Genomic DNA, 24,388 nt, shown 5'->3' with positions numbered 1-24,388 from the left:
TCAGAAGGAATGGTACCAGCTCCTCTTTGTACCTCTGGTAGAATTTTGCTGAGAACCTGTCTAGTCCTGGACTTTTTTTGGTTGGTAGGCTATTAATTGCTGCCTCAACTTCAGACCTTGTGATTGGTCTGTTCAGAGATTCAGCTTTTCCTGGTTTAGTTTTGGGAGGGTGTAAGTTCCAGGAATTTATACATTTCTTCTAGATTTACTGGTTTATGTGCATAGAAGTGTTTGTAGTAATCTCTGATGGTAGTTTGTATTTCTGTGGAATTGGTAGTGATATCCCCTTTATCATCTTTTATTTCATCTATTCAATTCTTTTTCTTTTTAGTCTGGCTAGCGTTCTATCTTGTTGATCTTTTCAAAAAACCAATTCCTGGATTCATTGATTTTTTTTTTTAAGGGTTTTTTGTGTCTCTGTTTCCTTCAGTTGTACTTTGATCTTAGTTATTTCTTGTCTTATGCTAACTTTTAAATTTGTTTTATTTTGCTCTTCTAGTTTTTTAAATCATGATGTTAGGGTGTCAATTTTATATCTTTCCTCACTTCTCTTACGGGCATTTAGTGGTATTAATTTCCCTCTAGACACTGTTTTAAATGTGTCCCAGAGATTCTGGTATGTTGTGTCTTTGTTCTCATTGGTTTCGCAGAACATCTTTATTTCTGCTTTTATTTCATTTTTTATCCAGTAGCCACTCAGGAGCAGGTTGTTTAGTTTCAATGCAGTTGTGCAGTTTTGAGTGCATTTCTTAGTCCTGCGTTCTAATTTGATTGTGCTGTGGTCTGAGAGACTGTTTGTTATGATTTCTGTTTTTTGCATTTGCTGAGGAGTGTTTTACTTCCAATTATGTGATCAATTTTAGAGTAAGTGTGATGTGGGACTGAGAAGAATGTATGTTCTATTCATTTGAGGTGGAAAGTTCTGTAGATACCTATTAGGTCCACTTGGTCCAGATCTGAGTTCAAGTCCTGGATATCATTGTTAATTTTCCATCTCATTGATCTGTCTAGTATTGACAGTAGGGTGTTAAAGTCTCCCACTTAAGTTATTGTGTGGGAGTCTAAGTCTCTTTGTAGGTCATTGAGAAGTTGCTTTTTGTATCTGAGTGATCCTGTAGTGGGTGCGTATATATTTGAGATAGTTAGCTCATCTTGATGCACTAATCTCTTTATCATTATGTAATGCCCTTCGTGGTCTCTTTTGATCTTTGTTGGTTTAAAGTCTGTTTTATCAGAGACTAGGATTGCAACTCCTGCTTTTTTTAATTCTCCATTTGCTTGGTAAATCTTCCTCCATCCCTTTATTTTGAGCCTATGTGTATCTTTGCATGTGAGATGGGTTTCCTGAATACAGCACAGAGATGGGTCTTGACTTTTTATCCAATTTGCCTGTCTCTGTCTTTTGATTGGGACATTTAGCCCATTGACATTTAAGGTTAATATTATTATGTGTCAATTTGATCTTGCGATTTTGATGCTAGCTGGTTGTTTTGCCTGTTAGTTGATGCAGTTTCTTCACAGTGTTGATGGTCTTTACAGTTTGGTATGTTTTTGGAGTGGCTGGTACTGTAGGTTCTTCCTTTCCATGTTTAGTGCTTCCTGCAGGAACTCTAGTAGGGTAGGCCTGGTTAGTGATGAAATCTCTCAACAATTGCTTGTCCATAAAGGATTTTATTTCTCCTATCCTTATGAAGCTTAGTTTGACTGGATATGAAATTCTAGGTTGAAAATTGTTTTCTTTTAGGATGTTGGATATTGGCCCCCATTCTCTTCTGGCTTTATAGGTTTCTGCCAAGAGATCAACTGTGAGTCTGAGCTTCCCTTTGTGGATAAGCCGACCTTTTTTACCTCTGGCTGCCCTTAGCATTTTTTCCTTCATTTCAACCCTGGTGAGTCTGACAATTATATGCCTCGGGGTTGCTCTTCTTGAGGAATACCTTTGTGGTATTCTCTGCATTTCCTGTCTTTGAATGTTGACCTGCCTTGCTATATTGGGGAAGGTCTCCTGGTTAACATCCTGAAGAGTGTTGTTTTCCATCTTGGCCTTGTTCTCCCCATCACTTTCAGGTACACCTATCAAATGTAGATTTGGTCCTTTCGCATAATCTCATATTTCTTGGAAGCTTTGTTAATTTCTTTTCACTCTTTTTTCCTCTAATCCTGCCTTCTCGCTTTATTTCATTGAGTTGATCTTTAGTCTCTGATATCCTTTCTTCCAAGGACTTCATGACTAAAACATCAAAAGCAATGACAACAAAAGCCAAAATAGACAAATGAGATCTAATTAAACTTGAGAACTTCACAGCAAAAGAAACTATCATTAGAGTGAACCAGCAACCAATAGAACAGGAAAAAATGTTTGCAATCTACCTGGCTCACAAAGGGCTAATATCCAGAATCTACAAAGAACTTACCAAATTTACAAGAAAAAAAAAAAAAACCATCAAAAGTGGGCAAAGAATATGAACAGACACCTTTCAAAAGAAGACATTTATGTAGCCAACAAACATCTGAAATAATGCTCATCATCACTGGTTGTTAGAGAAATGCAAATCAAAACCACATGGAGATACTTCTCAGTTACAATGGCGATCATTGAAAAATCTGGAGACAACAGATACTCGATAGGGTGTGGAGAAATAGGAATGCTTTTACACTGTTGGTGGGAGTGTAAACTAGTTCAACCATTGTGGAAGACAGTGTGGTGATTCCTCAAAGATCTAAGAATATAAATACCATTTGACCCAGCAATCACATTACTGGGTATATACCCAAAGGATTATAATCATTCTGTTATAAAGACGCATGCACACATATGTTCATTGTGGCACTGTTTACAATAGAAAAGACTTGGAATCAACCCAAATGCCCATCAGTGATAGACTTGTTAAAGAAAATGTGGCATATATACACCATGGAATACTATGCAGCCATAAAAAATGATGAGTTCATGTCATTTGCAGGAACATGGATGAATCTGGAAACCATCATTCTCAGCAAACTGACACAAGAACAGAAAACCAAACACTACATGTTCTCACTCACAAGTGTGTGCTGAAACAATGAGAATACATGGTACACAGGGAGGGGAACCTCTTGGGGGGTGGGGGAGCTACAGGAGGCATAGGGGGATGTGGGGGGATTGGGGAGGGATAACAATAGGAGAGATAAATAATGCAGATGATGGGGGGGTGGATGCAGCAAACCACCATGGCATGTGTGTATGTATGTAACAATCCTGCTCAATCTGCACATGTAACCCCAGAACTTAAAGTATAAAATTATATATATTTTGTATATATAATTATTAATATATAAATATATATTAGTTATGTATATATAATTCCTGTGATAAAATTAAACAGAATTTACTGAGACAATTTTATCTTAGAGATGTTATGCCTTAACAATTAACACCACAGGATTATCATAGTTTAAAATTAGGTTATAGTTTATGATATGGTATGAAAAAGCAGTATGCCTCTCAAGGTATACTATTTTGTATAAATGAATGAATAAATGAATGATCGATATGGGAGATATCATATTGTTAGGATCAGTGTAAACCAAGGGATAACTTTTCCATGGTGCTGGAATTCTAACAGCTTTTGGTAGACAACTATTATTGTTCACATAGCCTATTGCAGTGAGGATTATATGAAATTGTCCGTGTTAACCTTCTAGCACAGTATCTATGACATAATAGACACTGATACATGTTGGTTGCCTTTAATTATTAACTATAGTATGTTACTGTTACCAGGTTTAAATATCATAATATTGAATTAAGTGTACAGAAAAAGTCATTATTGCTAGTATCAACTATTGATTATACAATTACAAATATTAAGTCTGGACTGGTAGGAAATGGCATAGAAATGATAAAAATTACCCCGGAGCATGTGAGGGCTCTGAAATTCAATAAACAACTCCTGGTAAGTCAGGATTCATCAGTCAGAATCAGAAGTAGTTACTGTGTTTGCTGTCTTACAAATAAGAAGTGGTACTTCAGGTCTATAGGTTCAGGTGCAGGAGAGTGTAGTTACATTCTCATGAAAACTATTCCCTCCTGCATTACTTAGTTATCCTATTGGTGATATTCATGCCATTATCGTAGCACTATTCATTTTTATGACTTCAGTGGATGTTTTTCAGAATGCTGTGAAAAATATTTTTGGGGGTATATAGTACTCACCTGTGTTGCTGATTTTCTGTCAGATGTAAGATATTTTTAAAACAACATGGTCAAAACTAGCAAGAAAAATGAGTGGGTATATGGTCAATATGACATCTTGATTGCAGAATCCATATGTTACTGATTGCAATTTTTTTAGTCTAACACTGGTTTTCAAACTTTAGCATCCATCAGAATCATCTGAAAATCTTGTTTAAAAAGTAAAAAGTATATTGCTGGTCCTTATCTAAGAGTTCCAGATCTAGTAACTCTGGGCTTGAGCCTGAGAATTTGCATTTCTAACATGTGATGTGGCTACTGCTTATCTGGGGACTGCACTTTCAAACTGGTTTAATATAATGAGCACAAAACTTAGCATAGAGTTGGAGTTTGATAAAAAATTTGAAAATATAACTGCTGCTTATTACTGTATTACTAAAGCTTTAAAAGCAACCCTCCAACTTTACATAAAGTTAAAATGTAGTCTTAATTTTCACAGTGTTTCTTTTGAGCTGAATTCTGCCTTTTTCTATACTCTTTGCTATCCAAAGCAGCTATTTACTATATCTGGTTACTACTGTTACCAGAAAGGGAACAGATGATTATACTAGAACCATAATCTTTGGTGCTGCTTTGTAATACTTCATCAGGATAGACTTTTCAAATAATCTTTTAGAAAAGTTTTAAAAGAAGTTAAAAATTTTTTTAGTCAAAAGAAAAATTTCTAAAGTATATATTTATAAATAACAAAGGGTTTGCCATTACCTAATCTAAAAGTTTTTCATAATTTAAGATCAGTCTGTGGTTATAATTTATTTTTAATTTAAGTGTCATTGATTTTTCAGCTAATTTCATCTCATTTCTTGCTAGGTTTATCATTGCTATAACTAACGTAAAATAATTAGCAGTCAGTACTCATATTTCTGTAAATGATAAACTATAATAAATTTCAAGACCAGTGATGAACCACATAAAAATCGATTTTTTAAGTTTTAAATAAGATTAAAGAATTTTGTGATGTAATTGTTTTTGTTTTGGATTTTTTTTTAATGGCTTTAGATTTTTGCACATTGAAAAAGAAAATTTTTTGCTTGAAGTTGGTTTGAGCTGGTTTGAAATTGATAAAACTAAAAAGCATACTGGCCCTCACTAGTTAGTAAATAAAGATATATATAACAAAAGCAGCCAGTATTTAAGCTTTTTGATTGATCTAGACAAAAATAATTTTTCTTTTTTTTTTTAATTTTTTTCCCTTTTTTCTTTCTCCCTAGAGCATTCAGCAGGAGACAAAAATAATTTTTCTAATGGTATTCATTTGGAACCTGTTTAGTCCTATGCAGTGGGACTGTTCTTTCTGTATTTTACTTAGAGAAAAAGTGGTTCTCACCCAGGTTGGCGCTCAGAGGATAGCCCTAGAGGTTGGAAAGAAATTTCATGGTCTGGACTTTGGAGACTTCCATGGAGTGAGAATAAAAAAAGGACCTCTTCTACCTATAGGTATCCTTTAAACATTGAAGCTTTTTTTTTCCCCAGTTACCTTTTTTGTCAACAGCCTTACAGATGGGTTTTTGTTCTGCATTGTTCAAGTGTACAAAAGTTTCATTTCTTTTAAATGATGGTAGGATATTACAGTTTTTCCTAAATTTGTTTGACTGTGGAACGCTTTTGTATACTCTTGTTAACACCAAGGGCACTGTTAAATATAGCACTATTTTAAAAATTCTAGTCTAGGTTAACAGACAGAATAAAAAGCCATTTGGAAGGGGCTGCTTGCTGATATGAAACTAAAGAATTTTTGCTACTTTGTGTTATCTTCCTGACTGAAATGCTAAAACATTTCTCAGATACTCAGGTGTAATAAATTGGATTCAAATTAGTTTACCTTCTGTTACTTTTTAAGCATGAGCTTTAAATAGATTTGATTTTGGTAGCCATCTTTTGGTTTTGTTTTGGCTAGAATAACTCACTAAAACTTGGTGACCAGTATATAGAACACTGCTCTCCAATTGAACTTTCTTCAATAATGGAAATGTTCCATATCCATGTTGTCCTATAGGACAGCCAGTAGCCACATGTGGTTGTTGAGCTTTAAAATATGCTAAGTGTGACTAAGGAAATTTAGTGGTTTTTTTTTTTTTTTTAGGTCCTAATTAATTTAAATCTAAATAGGCATATGTGGCTGGTAGCTATTTTATTGGACAATGCAATTTGTAGAAAATATTTGTGGATAGGAATATTTTTCATGCTGTTTATTTTAAATTGATGGAATTAAAATTACTCTTGGAGGGATATATTTGGAAAGTTGAGATTATGATGACTATACTTAAATAATTTATATGTATTCTATAGTCATATGTTTGAGAGAACTCTTCCAGTCATTTTTCTCTTTTAAAAACTAGAGTCATTATCACTTAATGATGAGGATATGTTCTGAGAAATGCATCACTGGGCATTCACTGTGCGAACATCATAGGGTGTACTTACACAACCCTAGATGATATAGTCTACTACACACTGAGGCTATGTGGCCTAGCCCATTACTCTTAGGGTACAAAACTGTATAGCATGATACTGTACTGCAGACTGTAGGCAGTTGTAACATAATGGTATTAGTATATCTAAACATAGAAAAGGTACAGTAAAAATAGAATATATAAAGATAGAAAATGGTACAGCTGTTTAGGGCACGTACCATGGAATGGATTGTGCGGGACTGGAACTTATTTTGATTGGGTCAATGAGTGAGTGGTGAGTGAATGTGAAGGCTTAGTATATTACTGTAAGCTACTGTAGACTTTCTAAACACTGTGCATTTAGGTTACAATAAGTTTATAACACATATTTTTCTTTCTTCAATAATGTTAACCTCAGCTTGCAATAACATTTTTCCTTCATAAACTTAATTTTGTTTAGCTTTTTGATCCTTTCATAGTAACACTTAGCTTCAAACACAAACATATTGTACAACCATACCAAAGTATTCTTACTCTATCGGCTTTTATTATTTATTTATTTTTCTTTATTTTGTTTTTTAAGACTTTTTTTTAAAGCTAAGACAAACATACACATTAGCCTAGGCCTACACGAGATCAGGATCATCAAAACATCACTAGGTAATAGGAATTTTTTAGCTTCATTATAATTTTATGGGACCGCTATTATGTATGCCATCCTTCATTGACCAAAGCATTGTTATGTAGCATGTAACTATACATATACTACTAACTGGATTTCTTTTGTAGATAATTCTTTTGTGTAAATAATAATACGTTCTGAAATAATTGAATAGGTTTTCAAGTTCATTTTTAAGAAAAGAATAATAGGAAGAAAAAAGATAATCTTTGAGATAAGAGAACTCAGATTTAGTTCCTTTTGCTGTTGGCATGCTTGCCAGTATTGAAGCAATTGCAGAAGTTTTGTGACTATCATTTATCTGTAAGTTGGAGATACAGTATATTTAAATGTCCTTTGAAAAAGAGCTGTACAAAATGAACATAATTCACATTATAAATGTTGGTTTTTAGTAATTATGGAAAATGCTAAAAATTTGACTCGTTTCCTGTGAATATACTTTATGAAGATTATGATCCTTAATCTTTTTGTTTTTGGTAAGAGTAATGCTCAGTTGGTAGACAGGTAAAAACATTAAGTTATATAAATTCTCAGAATAAAAGTGACTAAACAATTGAATAATTTCAGAATAAATTTATTATTAAGGATACAATTATTCGGAGGGCTGAATTATTTTCAGAGTAGTTCATCTTATATAGGATAGAACATAGGTAATTCTAATGCCTAATAGTTTCATCTAAGCAACATATTTAATATATTGATACCTCTTATCCTTGAACTTGCTGATTAAATAAAATATTTTACTCTGTCAATTGACTAAACAACTTCATTTTACCAGTGAACTGTTCAAGCAGTTTATTTTGTATTCAGCTAGCATTCACTTGTTAGTGGTTTTATTTTTGAATATCATTGCTTTGAAGATGTGATTATTTAAAAGGTTTTCCATAAGCATTTTGAACTGTATAAAATAGAACTGATGACTTCTTCATAAGAACTTATATAGTCACAACTATGGCCTTAATATTAATGATTCTTTTTTCAGCTTGTAATGAAAAAGAATTTTTAAAGCTGTATATAGTTACTGTGATAATCATTGCCCTTTAAGTAGTGGTTTTTAACCCTTTCTAATTTATATTACACAAGAGTCTTCTCATATTTTAAAGATGATATTTTAATGTTGTTTAATTTTTTTTGTTTTGTTTTTTAAGATGAAGTTTTACTCTCGTTGCCCAGGTTGGAGTGCAGTGGCATGATCTCGGCTCACTGCAACCTCTGCCTCCTGGGTTCAAGTGATTCTCCTGTCTCAGCCTCCCAAGTAACTGGGATTACGGGTGCCTGCTGCCACGACTGGCTAATTTTTGTATTTTTAGTAGAGACAGGGTTTCAAAGTGTTGGTCAGGCTTGTCTTGAACTCCTGACCTCAGGTGATCCACCCGCTTCGGCCTCCCAAAGTGCTGGGATTACGAGCATGAGCCACTGTGCTCAGCCTATTGTTTAATTTTTTTTAATACAACTATTAAATGGTCTTACTACTATATGACATTATTTGGAATTTAGTGGTTTGTGTTACATTTGAGGATAGTCTATTCATGGCTAAATAACTGAAAATGATATTTTAGATAAAGATGATTCTCTTTTCTGACATTGTTTCAGATTTTTTAGAAGATGTATTACTTCATTTTATTTAGCTTATATTTACTATTTTAAATCTTTTTCACTTTTATAATAACTTGATGTTTTTTATGCAAAGATGCCTGATATTTTTCAAAAAGGATACTAATACTTTTCCCCAAGTACAGGAAAAGTACTACAGTCAGTCCTCCAGCGAAATATTTGAAATATAGGTCATTTTTTAATACTGCTGCTTTTGAGATACTTCTGTTCATTTTACCTCTGTTTATTGAATTTTGTTCAGCTATTCACTTTAGAAAGACCAATATACAAATCTTTATAATTCCCTTTGAATTTTATAAATAAGTTTTTAATGTTATTGATGTGAAGATATCAAATATTTTAAGAAAGATGACTCAGACATCTTTGAGCATATATAATTCAGAATATGGCAGAATATTTTAAACATTTCATGGGGTCATGAAACCCTTAGCATTTAAAGGATTTTAGTATAGCTCTCTAACTGGTATGTGCTAAGAATTTGAAATATGTTTCAGCTGCTTGAGATTAGGAAGTAGAGAGAAAATTTCTTATTTTTGTAATATATATTTTTTTTAAAGACACCTAGCTGTTGGGCAGAAGAGGGTGCAGAAAAGAGGTCACATCAGCGTTCTGCATCATGGGGGAGTGCTGATCAACTAAAAGAGGTAAGTTATTTCTGTTTTCAGTCGGTAAATTGTTTAGGTCCTAGTAGATTAGATTACGTTCGTATTTCATGAATGTAATGATACTTTAAAAATTTGTCCTAACCTTACCTCTTTTAGTAAGGTTAAGGCAAATTCTAGGCAGGTTTTCATAAAGTTAAGACAAATTCTAGATAGGTAGGTTGCATTCTACATTTTGGTGAACACGTCCAAATTTACATTATTTGGGTATTTTGCCTTTTGTAAATAATTGTTATGCACTCAGTCAGTTTTAGCCTTTCCAGAATGAAGTCTGAGTTTATGTAATACTCTCTATATCTTGTTCATTTTAGTTATCTTTCGTTCTCTCTTCAGTTTTTTTGTTTTTAAGTTGTAGCAACCAGAGCTATAGATTATAGCTTTGTACTATGGTAGGATAGTGTTTCCTGTTTCTAATAGCTTTTTAAATGATATCCAGCATATTGTCACCCTTTGGAACCCAACAATAGAGTGGAATCCATGTTTCTCAGAAATGTGGTTTCTATGACCGATTTACTTATTTATTAATAACCTGAAGTGTCATATCTGTATTTTGTATTATTGTTCCTGATACTTTTATCAATCTAAATTCTTATTTATTTGTATTTATAAATTACAGAAATTTAGAGTTGAAAGGTCATCTAGTCTATCTTCTAAATAAATGCTCCTTAAAAAGGTGGTCTTCCAATCTCTGTTTTTTTTTTTTGACATGGAGTCTCACTCTGTCACCGCAGCTGGAGTACAGTGGCACAATCTTGGCCCACTGCAGCTTCCACCTCCCAGGTTCAAGCAATTCTCCTGCCTCAGCCTCTGTAGTAGCTGGGATTACAGATGTAATCTGCCCACCATGCCCAGCTAATTTTTGTATTTTCAGTAGAGATGGGGTTTCGCCATATTGGCCAGGTTAGTTTCGAATTCCTGACCTCAAGTGATCTGCCTACCTCGGCCTCCCACAGTGCTGGGATTATAGGCGTGAGCCACTGCACCAAGCCATGATCATTCTTAGTGAGGGAAACTCATTATTTTACAAAAGAACCAGTTAAATTATTTTAAGTTGTTAAATATCTTCTCTTATATATGGAACTTAGAATTAGATAACTTAGTTTTCACGTTGCCCTCTGGATCAATATTGAGTAAGTCCAAGTATTTTAAAGGCTAGCAATAAGTCATTTTTTTTCCTCCAGTGTAAACATCAACATTTGTCTCAAAATTTTTCTCATATACCAGTTTCCAGGCTTCTTTGTATAATTTTTATATGCTTATAGGTTATCAGTGTCCTTAATATACTGTGGTGTCTGGACTGCATAGATATAGTTTATTTAGCATGATTTACTTATGATTGTTTTACATTTTGAGCAGCTTCTTTATAGCATGGATGTAGAGAACTAATTAGCTCCTTCTGTCTACCATACATGTATGCAAAAAAATCAGTTTTTTCCAGCAGCAACAAAAAACAAACGAAGCTGAGTATAATATCTCTAGCTTACAATAACTACATATGTATGTATAGCATATGAATGACAAAAAAGTGAACTTGTAGTTTTATCTCAGAGTTAAATACAATCTTAGAGATATCACCAAGATTTACTCATCTTTAGGCTGAAAGTAAGTAATGCCAGATATTAACTTGAATCCTTAGGAAGAATTGAAGAGTGCTGGGAATAGTAAATATGTGGGTAAATAGAAGTTTTTAACACTGGTTTGTTGGATTTATAATTAAACTGTAACTGGATTACAGGAATATATGACATGCACTATTAAAAAGGAATAGTGATACACATTATTCAAAAGGAACAAAACTGTCAAAACAACTGTTGGAGGCTGGGCACAGTGGCTCACGCCTGTAATCCCAACACTTCGGGAGGCTGAGGCCAGCAGATCACAAGGTCAGGAGATTGAACCATTCTGGCTAACATGGTGAAACCCCATCTCTACTGAAATACAAAAAATTAGCTGGGCTTGGTGGCACGTGCCTTTATTCCCAGCTATTCAGGAGGCTGAGGGAGGGGAATTGCTTGAATATGGGAGACAGAGGTTGCAGTGAGCTGAGATCGTGCCACCACATTATAGCCTGGGGACAAAGCGAGACTCCATCTCAAAAATAAACAAACAAACAGAAAAAAACAACTGTTTGAGTACCTTACCTAACAAGCTGAGAAGTTTTATTCATGAAAAGTAATGAAATAGGGTAAGAAGAGCACAAATTCATGATCTGGTGCTACTACTTTTCCCCTTTTCCTTGTCCCCAGCTCTGTTGTGGCATTTCAATCAGGATGAAAATCAGCAGCTTTGCTTCCACTGTTGGAGAGAAATCAGTTGATGGAGAGCACTGTAGGTTAAAATAGTGATCTTTGTGGCAAATAAAGAGGGCCAACAAGTTTATTAGTCTAAGATTGTAGTCCAGTTTGGGGCCAACAGTAGACTCATTGACTAGTTGAATTTAGTAGAGACTTTTGAGAGGTAAGACAGTAGTGAGAGCTTGGTAAATTCCCCACATATTCCCAGGTTGACTGGAGGCTGTGGACATGCCCAGCAGAGAACAGAGTGAGCCCAAGCCACTGACTTGTTTCTGGCCAGTAGAGCTTAAGAATGGGTGTAGAGGAAATTCAAGTGGGCTACTGGAAATAAAGCCAGGAGAGACATGTAAAAAACCTGAACTTCAAATGCTCTCCTCTGTCCACAAACAAATTCTATCAGTAGGAAGTAGAAGCCTTATTGGGTTGGGATGTTTGAATAAAATGTACAATCAGTCTTTGGCCAAACACTATGGTGAACACTGGAGACGTGCTTTAAAAGGTCTTAAGAAGTCAGGCAAAAAATAATAGAGCCATAAGCAGTCACACATTGCAGGGGAAACAGACTTGTAGACTGTTAAGAAATAAGAAATAACAACTCTCAGGGGAGAAAATCAGAATCTGGAGTTGCTATAAAACATCTAAAATATCCAGCATTCAGCAAAAAGTTTTGAGATATACAAAGAAACAAAAAAGTATGGTACATAGGAAAATAACTCAGTCATTAGAAACTGTATGTATCTTTATGATGTATTTAGCAGACAAAGACATCAAAGCAGCTATTGTAAATATGTTCAAAGAAATAAAGGAAACCATGATTAAAGAATTAAAGTAGGACTACAAGGACTCAATGAATAAAGAGTTTTCACAAAGACAGTTATTCTTAAAAAGGAGGAAACAAAATTCTAGAGTTAAAAAGGGCAATAACTAAATATAAATATAAAAATGTGTTCGATTGGCTTGACTGTGGATTTGCAATGGCATAAGAATCACTGAATTTGAAGATAAGTCAATAGAATTTATGTACCCTGAAGAACAGAGAGGAAAAAAAGATTAAAGTTGAGAAAGCCTCAAAGGAGAGAAGACAGCAGAATTAATGAAAAAGAAAAAGAATTAAAGAAATACTGACAGAGAACTTTCCAAATTTGGTGAAAAACAATTTACAGATTGATGAAGCTCAACTAATCACAACTAGGAAAACACAAAGAGAGCCATAAGAAGAAGAAAATTAGTCACATACATAGGGGACCACTAATAACTTTAACCGCTGACTTTAAAATCAGAAGCAAGAAGAACCATAAGACCTGATGCATTCAAAGGGCTGAAAGAAAACAAATGAACCAAAACTGTCAACCACAAGTATTCTATATCCAGCAAAACTAGTCTTCTAAACTGGAGACAAAAAAAATGACATTCCAAGATAAAACTTGGGAGCTTTTCTCCCTGTCAGACTGTCTTATAAGAAATAATAAAGCAAATCTTTAGGCTGAAAGGAAGTAACACTGGATATTAAATTGCATCTCTAGGAAGAATTGAAGAGTGCTGGGAATAGTAAATATGTGGTAAATATAAAAGAGTTTTCAACATTGTTTTGTTGAATTGATAGCATATACGTAAAATATATATGATAATAGCACGAAGGAGGAGTGAGGAAAAGGACATATATTGAAGTATAGTTTCTATTTTACTGAAATTAAGCATTGTGATGTAGATTGTGATAAAGACACATTATAAACCCTAGAGCAGTTGCTAAGTTACTAAGATGATAACTCCAAAAATGTAAAAAAAGAAAAAACAGAGAAATTTTAAAGTATCGCAAAAGGCATACTAAAAATATCACAAAAGAAAGCAGGAAAGGTACAGGTAAACAAAAACAGCTGTGACACAAAAATAGAAGCCTACACTGTTCATCTCCTCCAACCCCCAGTGGAGCACCAAATTTTAACAACTATCTGCACAGAGAAAAACACCATCACAAGAACCAAGTATCAGATGAGCAATCACAGTACCTAGTTTTTAAGTTCATATCACCAAAAGAGGCATTGAGTAGGCCAGTTGCTGATGTTACCCCTCAATCTCCTGGCAACAATTGTGTGGAAAACGGAGAGAATATGTGCACTTTGAGAAAGAAGAGTACAGCAACTGGGGAACTTTACACTAAACTCAGTACTGCCCTATCACAGTGAAGAATAAAGCCAGCTGGCCTCAGCCATTGCCTTAGCATGGAGGGAGCATTTGGACCAGCCTTAGCCAGTGGGGAATCGCCCATTCCGGCAGTCAGAAGTTTTTATTGGCAAGCTTTAGGAGAGAGAGAGAGATAGACAGACAGATACCCCCTGTTTGTTGGTGAGAAAGTAAGGGAAAAGAACAAGAGTCTTTGTCTGGTATTCAAGAGAATTCTCACAGATCTTTTTTAAGGACCTCCAAGGTGGTAGGTATACCTCTACAAATCTGCAAAAAACACACTGTTTTTGGGCTTGGGGCCCAAGTCTCTTTGAACATGTAGAAAGCCTTCCCAAGAAGGACAGGCACAAAGAAGCCCAGACTGTGAGGACTACAATAAATACCTAACTCTTCAATGCCCAGACACCAAGGAACATCTACAATAATCAGCACCATTCAGGAAAACATGACCTCACCAAATGAACTAAATAAGCCACCAGGGACTAATCCTAGACAAACAGAGATATATAACCTTTCAGTCAGAGAATTCAAAGTAGCTGTTTTGAGGAAACTCACTTCTGTAATCCCAGCACCTTGAGAAGTCAAAACAGGCAGAACACGAGGTCAGGAGTTTGAGACGAGCCTGGCCAACATGGTAAAACTGTGTCTCTACTAAAAATACAAAAATTAGCTGGACGTGGTGGCACACACCTGTATTTCCAGCCACTGGGGAGGCTGAGGCACAAGAGACATTTGAGCACGGGAGGTAGAGGTTTAGTGAGCCAAGATCACACCATGGCACTCCTGCCTGGGCAACAGAGGGAGACACTGTCTCAACAATATGTAAAAGAAAGAAAGCATACATACCACCATAAAAAAAATTACCAAAAGGAAGATAAGAAGGAAAGAAAGAAGGAAGAGAAGACCAGAAAACAAATAATAAAATGGCAAGAGTAAGGTTCCTACTTATCAGTAATAAAATTGAATGTAAATGGACTAAACTCTCCAAACAGAAGATATAGAGTGGCTGAATGGATTAAAAAAAAAAAGACTTAGTGATCTATTGCCTACAAGAAACACACTTCACTTATAAAGATAAACATAGACTGAAACTAAAGGAATGGAAAGATATTCTATGCCAGTGGAAACCAAAAAAAGAGCAGGAGTTGCTATACTTATATCAGACAAAATAGATTTCAAGACAAAAACTGTAAGAAAAGACAAGATCATTATATAATGATAGAGGGATCAATTCAGCAAGAGGATATGGTGATTGTAAATATATATGTACCCAACACTGGAGCACCCAGGAGCACCAAGGTATATAAAATATATTATTAGAGCTAAAGAGGAAGATAGGTCCCAATACAATAATTACTGGAGACGTCACACCCTGCTTTCAGCAATTAGACAGATCTCTTAGACAGAAAATCAGCAAGGAAAAATTGGGCTTAATTTGCACTGTAGAACAAATAGGCCTAATAGATATTTACAAAACATTTCATCCAACAGCCACAGAATACAAATTTCCCTCCTCAGCACATGGATTATTCTCAGACAGACCACATGTTAGGTCAAAAAGCATATCTTAAAACATACAAAAAAATTGAAATAATATCAGGAATCCTCTCTGATGACAGTGGAACAAAACTACAAATCAATAACAAGGGGAATTTTGGAAGCTATACAAAAACATGGAAATTAAACAGTATGCTCCTGGATGACCAGTGAGTCAATGAAGAAATTAAGAAGGAAATTGAAAAACTTCTTGAAACAAATGATAATGGAAACACAACATACCAAAATCTATGGGATATAGCAAAAGCACCACTAAGAGGGAAATTTAAGTGCCTACATCAAAAAAGAAGAAAAACTTCAAATAAATAACTTAATAATGCATCTTAAATAATAGCAAAAGCAAGAGCAAATCAAACAAAGTGAATATAAGAAAAGAAATAATGAAGATTAGAGCTGAAATAAAAAGTATTTGAAATGATGAAAATACTACAAAAGCTCAATGAAATTAAAAGTTGGTTTTTTGGAAAGATAAACCAAATTGACAAAACTGTAGCCAAAGTAACCAAGAAAAAAGAGCATACAAATAAATCAGAGGTGAAAAAGAAGACTTTACAGCTGATAACCACAGAAATTGAAAGAATCATTAGTGGCTACTTTGAGTAACTGTATGCCAATAAATTGGAATATCGGTAAGAAATGAATAAATTCCAAGACACATATAACCTACCAAGACTGAACCACAAAGAAATCCAAAGTCCAAACAAGCCAATAACAAGTAAATAGATTAAACCCATAATAAAAAGCCTCTCTGTAAAGAAAAGCTCGGGACCCAGTGGCTTCACTGCTGAATTCTATTGAACATTTAAAGAGGAGCTAGTACCAGTCCTACTCAAGCTGCTCCAAAAAATGGAGGAAGATGGAATACTTTCAAGCTCATTCTACCCGAGTAGTGTTACCCTGATACCAAAACCAGACAAACATACATTAAAAAAGTAAAAATCCAGGGCAGTATATCTGATGAATATTGATACAAAAATTCTCAACAAAATGCTAGCAAACCAAATTCAACAATATATTAAAAAGATCATTCATCATGGCCTAGTTGTATTTATCCCAGGGATGCAAAGATGGTTCAACAAACTCAAATCAGTGTGGTACATCATATAAACAAAAGGGACAAAAACCATATGATCATTTCAATTGTTGCTGAAAAAGCATTTGATAAAAGTGCAACATCCTTCATGTTAAAATCCCTCAAAAAACTGTCTGTAGAAGGAACATACCTCAACATAATAAAAGCTGTGTATCACAGAACCACAGCTATTATCGTGCAGAATGGGGGCGGGGGAAAGCCTTTCCTTTTAGATCTTGAAAATGATTAAGATGTTCACTTTCACTACTGTTATTCAACATAATACTGGAAGTCTTATCTAGAGTAATCAGAAAAGAGAAAAAAAGGGTATTTAAATTGGAAAGGAAGAAGTAAAATTATCCTTGTTTGCAGATATGATCTTAAATTTAGAAAAACCCAAAGACTCCATCAAAAAGCTATTAAAACTGATAAATTCAGTTAAGTTGCAGAATACAAAATCAGCATTCAAAAAATCAATAGCATTTCTGTATTCTAACAGTGAACAATATAAAAAGAAATAAAAAGTAATCCCATTTACAAAGGACACAAATAAAATTAAATACATTGGAATTAACTTCATATGTTAAGATTTGATTAGACATTTCTCAGAAGACATAGAAATGGCAAACAGGCATATGAAAAGGTGTTATATCAAGGGGAGAATCCTGGAGCCCAGTGGAGAACTCACAAGAAGAAGCTAGGACACAGAAAAAGAAGGAAACAGAGGCTGGCAGAGATTGGCTAGGAAGCCCAAGGGACTTGGTATTTTGTTGAAAGGGTAGGTGGGAGTGTTTTTGGCTCCCCTTCATCTTGCAGCAGACTTCTGGTATTCGAGAGTTCCTCTCCCCTTATGAACCCAAACATTGGTGTGGGTGGTGATTTGGGGACTTAACGAGGGCATTACAACAGACTTCCAGCTCATGCTGGGTTGCTTACCCTCCCCATGGACCCAAGCTGTGATGGCAGTCCTAATATTTGGGACATACCCGTTAAGGACCTGAGTTCTGCCCAAGGAAGCTTAGCGCTTGTGTCTCCACATCAGTGCATCCCATGCAGACATTCCCTGGCAGCCACTCAGACTGTAGCAGCCACATAGGGCTGGCTGGACCCAGGGGAGCTGCAGGATTCTCAGTGGTCTATCCCTTGGGGGAGTGCTACTTCTAAGGGAAGGGAAAATAAAGTGGATAAAAGGGGTATTCCTTAGGACAAAGTGACCAGAGTGTGTGCTGTCCTGTGTCTAAGAACTCCCCATTTGGCTGCCACTTCCATTGCAGATGGAGGCACTGTGCTTGGCTGTTCAAGAGAGAAACAAGGTTCCATTCCAGCAGCTCAGTGGCCTCAGTGCTCAAGCAAGATGTGGAGAAGGGTTATTTCTCCTCCCTAGCTTGTCCACTGCTGTAGACACAGCCATTGCTACTCTTTTGGGAGGTTGGTACAGGCATATCAGAAGACAGCCTTCTAGGGTAATTAGGCATGGTTATGTCTACACTGATAATCTAAAAGAATAAGAAAAGAATTCATTCAAGCTGGTCCCAGGCTTGCGTGAAAGGTGGGGCCCCTCCCTTTTTATATGTGGAGTTGCTGTGTTCATGAAGCAGAAATCAGGAGAGCCACAAAGTTGTATGTTTTGGGCTGAGGACAGGTTCTACACCAAAGACATTTTGTCAGCAACCTGTGGGACAGGCATATTTCATATTTCACATTGTCTATGTCTGGCTACATTGCAGCCTGGACATAGACAATGTTATCTATCCCATCAGAGTGTCCCAAGTGCTTAACGGGTGTGATACGGAAGCAAATCATGTTCCTGACTGCCTAGGTATGGAGCTGGGGCTGTTCCCTACCCTACACAGCTTGTCACATTCCACTAGGAGCTCTTCTCACCACCCACTTCAAGGCTAGTGCTTGTATCTACCATTGGAATATTGAAGAGCAGGCTTGGTGGTTTAGCTTTGCCAAGCTTTGTCCCCATCGGGGGTTGAACAGGGATCTCAGGCTACTGTGCATTATACAATCTGGCCAATTTGAGGCAACGGAGAGCTTCTTCCCGTTAACAAAGATCAAGCATGTATCCATCTGCTTCTGTTGTGGCTGGCTTTTACACATAAGCACCACCTACTGGCCTGTAGGTTAAATTGCACAACCCAATACAAAATCTGCTAACGCCAAGTGCACAGTTCTGGGTAATGAGATTCAAGCTTCTGGAGACTTCTCCCCCATTCTGGCTCAAGACGCAGTGAGCTTGTTCACATGCTCAGTACATCACTTCTACAACTAGCATTTGAAAAGCCATCTCACAAAGCATGTTTGTAACCATGCCATTCATAGAGACTTTGCTTTCAGTGGAAAGCACCCAGACCGAAAGCTAAAAGGCCTTACACAACATATATTATAGTCTCATCCTTAAGATGGGAAAAAAATAATGTCCAAACAAAAGTAAATATAAAAATAAGAAGAGGTAGTTTATCCAGATGAAAAGGAACCAGAGAAACAATTCTGCAAGTATGAAAAAACAAGAGTATTATAATACCTCCAAAGGATCATACTAACTGTCCTGCAGTAGATCCTAATGAAAATGAAATCTTTGAAATACCAGATAAAGAATTCAAAATATTGATTGTAAAGTTCAAAGATACCCAACAGAAAGTTGAAAAGCAGCACAAAGAATTCAGAAAAACAATTCAAGATAGGAATGAAAAATCTATTAGACATTTTTATAATCCACCAGAACTTCTAGAAATGAAAACTTTGTTGAATGAATTACAAAATGCAGTTGAAAGCTTTAACAGTAGACTAGACCAATTAGAAGAAATGATGTCAGACCATGAAGACAGGTCCTGCAAGTTAATTCAGCTAGAAAAAGAAAACAGAATTTTGAAAAATGAACAAAGCCTTTGAGAAGTATGAGATTATGTAAAACCTTCTAACTTACTGAAAGGGAGAAGAAAATGTAAAAAGTTGGAAAACCTATTTGAGGAGATAATTTAGGAAAAATTTTCTTATCTCAGTAGAGATTTAGATGTTGAAATAGAAGAGGCTCAAGGAACTCTAAAGGTTATATTGCAAGATGATTTGACCAAGATACATAGTCCTCAGACTATCTAAAGTCAATGTGAAGGAAAGAAATCCTAAAATCAGCAAGAGAAAAACTCTAATTTCCTGTAAAGAAAACCCCAACAGACTAACAGCAGAATGTACAGCATAAACCCTATAAGCCAGAAGAGGTTGGAGCCCTAATTTCAGACTTCTTAAAAGAAAACTGTCAACCATGAATTTTGTATGCTGGTAAACTAAGCTTGGTAAATGAAGGGGAAATAGTATTTCCCAGATGTGTGAATACTAAAGGAATTTATCACCACTAGACTGGGCTTACAAGAAATGCTTGTAATCCATCTAACTGCTAAAGACACTTAAAGACTCAATGTAAAGGGGTGGAAAAAGACATTTCATGCAAATGGAAACCAAATGTGAGCGGGAGTAGTCATACTTACATCAGATAAAACATTTTAAATCAACAGGAAAAAAAACAGATGAGATAATTATATAATGATAAAGGGAACAACTCAACAAGAAGATATATAGCAATTCTAAATACATATGTACCCAATACTAGGCCACCCAGATTCATAAAACAGATACTACTAGAGTAAAAAAACAGATAGATAGTAATACAATAATAGTGGGAAGGGGACTTCAACCCCCCACTGACAGAATGAAACAGGTCATCGAGACAGAAAATCAGCAAAAAACACTGGACTTAAATTGATCTCTAGATCAAATGGACCTAGCATACATTTATAGAACATGCACACCAACCATAGAACATACATTCTTCTCATTATTGCATGGAACAGAACACCAATGAAATCATTCATGATAGAAACAAATGGAAAAACAGTCTAAGCTCTTGGATTGTAAGAGCTTAAATCAGTATGGTTAAAATTGCCGCCTACAGATTTGTTGCAATTCCTATCAAAATACCAATGTCATTTTTCATGGAATTCGAAAAAAGAATCTGAAAATTCATATGGAAAAAAAGCCCAAATGGTGAAAGCAGTCTTAAGCAAACAAAGAACAAAAGTTATTGCATCACATTACCTGCCTTCAAATTATACTACAAGGCTATAGTAACCAAAGCAACATGCTACTGTTACTATAGCCTGTATGATACTACTGTTACTACTATATGATAGCAAACACATAAATCAATAGAACAGAATAGAGAACCCAGAAGTAAAGCCAACTGATTTTTGACAAAGTTGAAAAAACATATCCTGGGGAAAGGATTCTCCATTGAATAAATGGTGCTGGGAAAATTGTGTAGCCATAAGGAGAAGAATGAAACTGAATCCATATCTCTCATCATATACAAAAATTAATTCAAATGGATTAGAGACTTAAATGTAAGACCTGAACCTATAAACATTTTAGAAGAAATTGTAGGACAAACTTGAACATTACCTAAGCAGAGAATTTATGAGTAAGACCTTAAAAGCAAATGCAACAAAAATAGGCACATGGGAGTTAATTAAACTTAAAAGTCTCTGTGTGGCAAAATAAATAACAGAGAAATTAGACTACATACAGAATGCAAGAAGATATTTGCAAACTATACATCTGACAAAGGATTAATATGCAGAATCTATAAGGAAGTCAATTCAACAAGGAAAAAAATACATAACCCTGTTAAAGAGTGGACAAAGGACATGAACAGACATTTTTCAAAAGAAAACCACATATAGCTAACAAGGGGATGAAAAATGCTCAGTATCATTAATTATCAGAGAAATGCAAAATAAAATGGGATAGCACCTTATACCAGTCAGGTGACTATTTAAAAGTCAAAAAATAATAGATGTTGGTGAGGAAAAGGGAATGCTTATACACTGTTAGTGAGAATGTAAATTACTACAATCTCTATGTGAAAATACGGAGATTTCTCATATAATTGAAAATAGAACTGCAGTCATACTACTGGGTGTCTACCAAAAGAAAGGAAATTATACAAAGAGACACGTGTACTCAAATGTTTGTCATAGCACTATTCACGGTAGCAAACATATGGAATAAATGTCACTGGCTGATCAGAAAAAGAAAATGTGATGTGTCTGTGTGTATGTGTATATATACACACCATGGATACTCATTCATAAGAAAGAATGAAATCATGTCTTTTATAGCAACATGGATGGAACTGGAGGCCATTATCTTAAATGAAATAACTCAGAAACAGTCAAATATTACACGTTCTTACTCATAAGTGGGAGCTAGAAAATGTGGACATAGAGAGTGGAATAATAGATTTTGGAGACTTGGAAGGATTGGAGGTGGGGTGAGGGATGAAAATTTCCTAATGGTTACAGTATTCAAGTGATGGTTCCACTAAAAGCCCAGACTTTGGCCAGGTACGGTGGCTCACGCCTGTAATTCTAGAACTTTGGGAGGCCAAGGTGGGTGGATCACTTGAGGTCAGAAGTTTGAGCCAGCCTGGCCAACATGGTGAAACCTCATCTCTACTAAAAATTAAAAAATTAGCCAGGCATGGTAGCAGGCACTTGTAATCCCAGCTATTCGGGCAGTTGAGGCAGGAGAATCGCTTGCACACAGAAGATGGAGGTTGCAGTGAGCCAAGATCATGTCACTGCACTCCAGACTGGGTGACAGAGCAAGACTGCGTCTCAAACAAAAAACCAAAAAAATACTCCGGCTTCCCTACACAATATATTCATGTAGCAAAACTGCACGTTTACTCCTTAAGACTATAAAAATAAATGATAAAAAAGAAGTATCTCACCAAAGAGAATATGTGAATGGCAGATCACCACATGAAAAAGTGCTCAATGTCATTCATTAGTCATTAGGAAAATGAAAATTAAAACTACAATGAGGGAGGTGTGGTGGCTCACACCTGTAATCCCAGCACTTAGGAAGGCTGAGAGGGAAGGATCTCATCTCTTGAGCACATGAGTTCAAGACCAGCCTGAGCAGCATAGTAAGATTTCATCTCTAAAAAGATACACAAGTTAGCTGGGCATTGTAGTGCATGCCTGTAGTCCCAGCTACTCAGGATGTTGAGACAGGGAGATTGCTTGAATCCAAGAGTTTGAGACTGTAGTGGGCAATCTATGATTATGCCACTGTACTCTACCCTGGGTGGCAGAGTAAGACCCTGGCTCAAAAAAAAAAAAAAAGTGAGATATAATTCACACACACACACACACACACACACCCCACCATGACTATTATTTAAAAGGCAGATTAATTCCAAGCATTGGTAAGGATTTGGAGGATCTGGAACCCTCAGACATTGTTAGGAATATAAAGTAGTAAAACCACTTTGGAAAACACTTTGCTAGTTTCTCAAAAAGGTAAACAGAAACTTAGCATACAACCCAACAATTTAATTCTTAAAATCTGTATTAAGAAAAATGAAAACACATGTCTACATTGAGACTTATACACAAATGTATAGCAGCATCATTCAAACTTAATCATAAATGTATCCATGTACTTTGGTCCATCGACCTGCCATTCTCCCATCATTCTCCCTCTCCTCAGGCTTCCTGATTTCCTGAGACACAATAATAGTGAAATAGGCCAATTAATATCCCTACAGTGACCTCTTAAGTGTTCAAATGAATGGGAGAGTCATACATCTCTCACATTCACTCAAAAGCTAGGAATGATTAAGCTTAGTTAGAAAGGCATGTAAAAAGCCAATACTGGCCCAAAATTAGGTCTCTTGAACCCAAATAACCAAGCTGTGGATGCAAAGGGAAAGGTCTTGAAGGAAATAAAAATCCTACTCAAGCAAATGCAAGAATGATAACAAAGCAAAACAGCATAATTGCTGATAATGGAAAAAATTCGAGTGGACTAGACAAAAGATCAAAGCAGCCACAACATTCCCATAAGCCAAAGCTTAGTCTAGAGAAAGATCCTAATTATCTTCAATTCTGTGACAGCTGAGTGAAAAGAGGAAGCTGCAGAAGAAGTTTGAAACAAGCAGACATTGGTTCTGAGGTTTAAGGAAAGAAGCCATCTCTATAATGTAAAGTGCAAGGTGAGGAAGTACTAAGTGCTGATGTAGATATTGCAGAAAGTGAACTGGAAGATCTAGCTGAGATCATTGATGAAGGTGGCTACACTAACAGATTTTCAATATAGACAAAACAGCTTTATTGTGGAATAAGATGTCATCTCGGACTTCCATAGCTAGAGAGAAGTTGATGCCTGGCGTCAAAGCTTTAAAAGACAGGCTGACTCTCTTGTTAGGAGCTTATTTTTATTTTTATTTTTTTTAAGACAGTGGCATGATCATAGCTCACTGCAGTTGTAACTACTCAAGCAGTCTTCCTACCTCACCATCCCAAGTAGCTGGGACTACAGGCATACACCACCATACCCAGCTAATTATTTTTTATTTTTATAGAGACAAAGTCTCACTATGTTGCCCAGACTAGGCTTGAGCCTCCCACTTTGGCCTCCCAAAGAACTGGGATTACAAGTGTGAGCCACCACACCCACCTGAAGCTGATGACTTTAAATGGAAGCCAGTGCTCATTTACCATTCGGATAATCCGAATGGGACCTTAAGAATTATGCTGTATCTACTGTGTTTGTGCTTCATAAAGTGGAACAACGAAGCCTGGATGGTAGCACATCTGTTTACAACATGGTTTACTGAATATTTTAAGCCCAC

The 24,388-nt window shown here is 35.8% G+C and overlaps 1 protein-coding gene across 6 annotated transcripts in view; it reads left to right on the top strand.

Annotated features, from left to right (window-relative positions):
- The window catches only part of GLCCI1 (glucocorticoid induced 1), a 145,664-nt gene that overhangs the window by 61,994 nt on the left and 59,282 nt on the right, over nt 1-24,388 (top strand). For 5 of the 6 annotated variants that reach the window (XM_054237271.2, XM_054237267.2, XM_054237270.2 and 2 more), the window contains exon 3: nt 9,478-9,564. The exons of the other annotated variant lie outside the window; for it this stretch is intronic. In XM_054237271.2, the coding sequence (XP_054093246.1) occupies nt 9,478-9,564 (87 nt within the window). The remainder of the gene's footprint in view (nt 1-9,477; nt 9,565-24,388) is intronic. 6 annotated transcript variants of the gene reach the window in all.

This window comes from Callithrix jacchus, chromosome 11, assembly GCF_049354715.1.
Source record: "Callithrix jacchus isolate 240 chromosome 11, calJac240_pri, whole genome shotgun sequence".
Classification (NCBI taxonomy): Eukaryota; Metazoa; Chordata; class Mammalia; order Primates; family Cebidae; genus Callithrix; species Callithrix jacchus.
The sequence above is the reverse complement of the archived record's forward strand: the minus strand, read 5'-3'. Positions and strand labels throughout refer to the sequence as shown.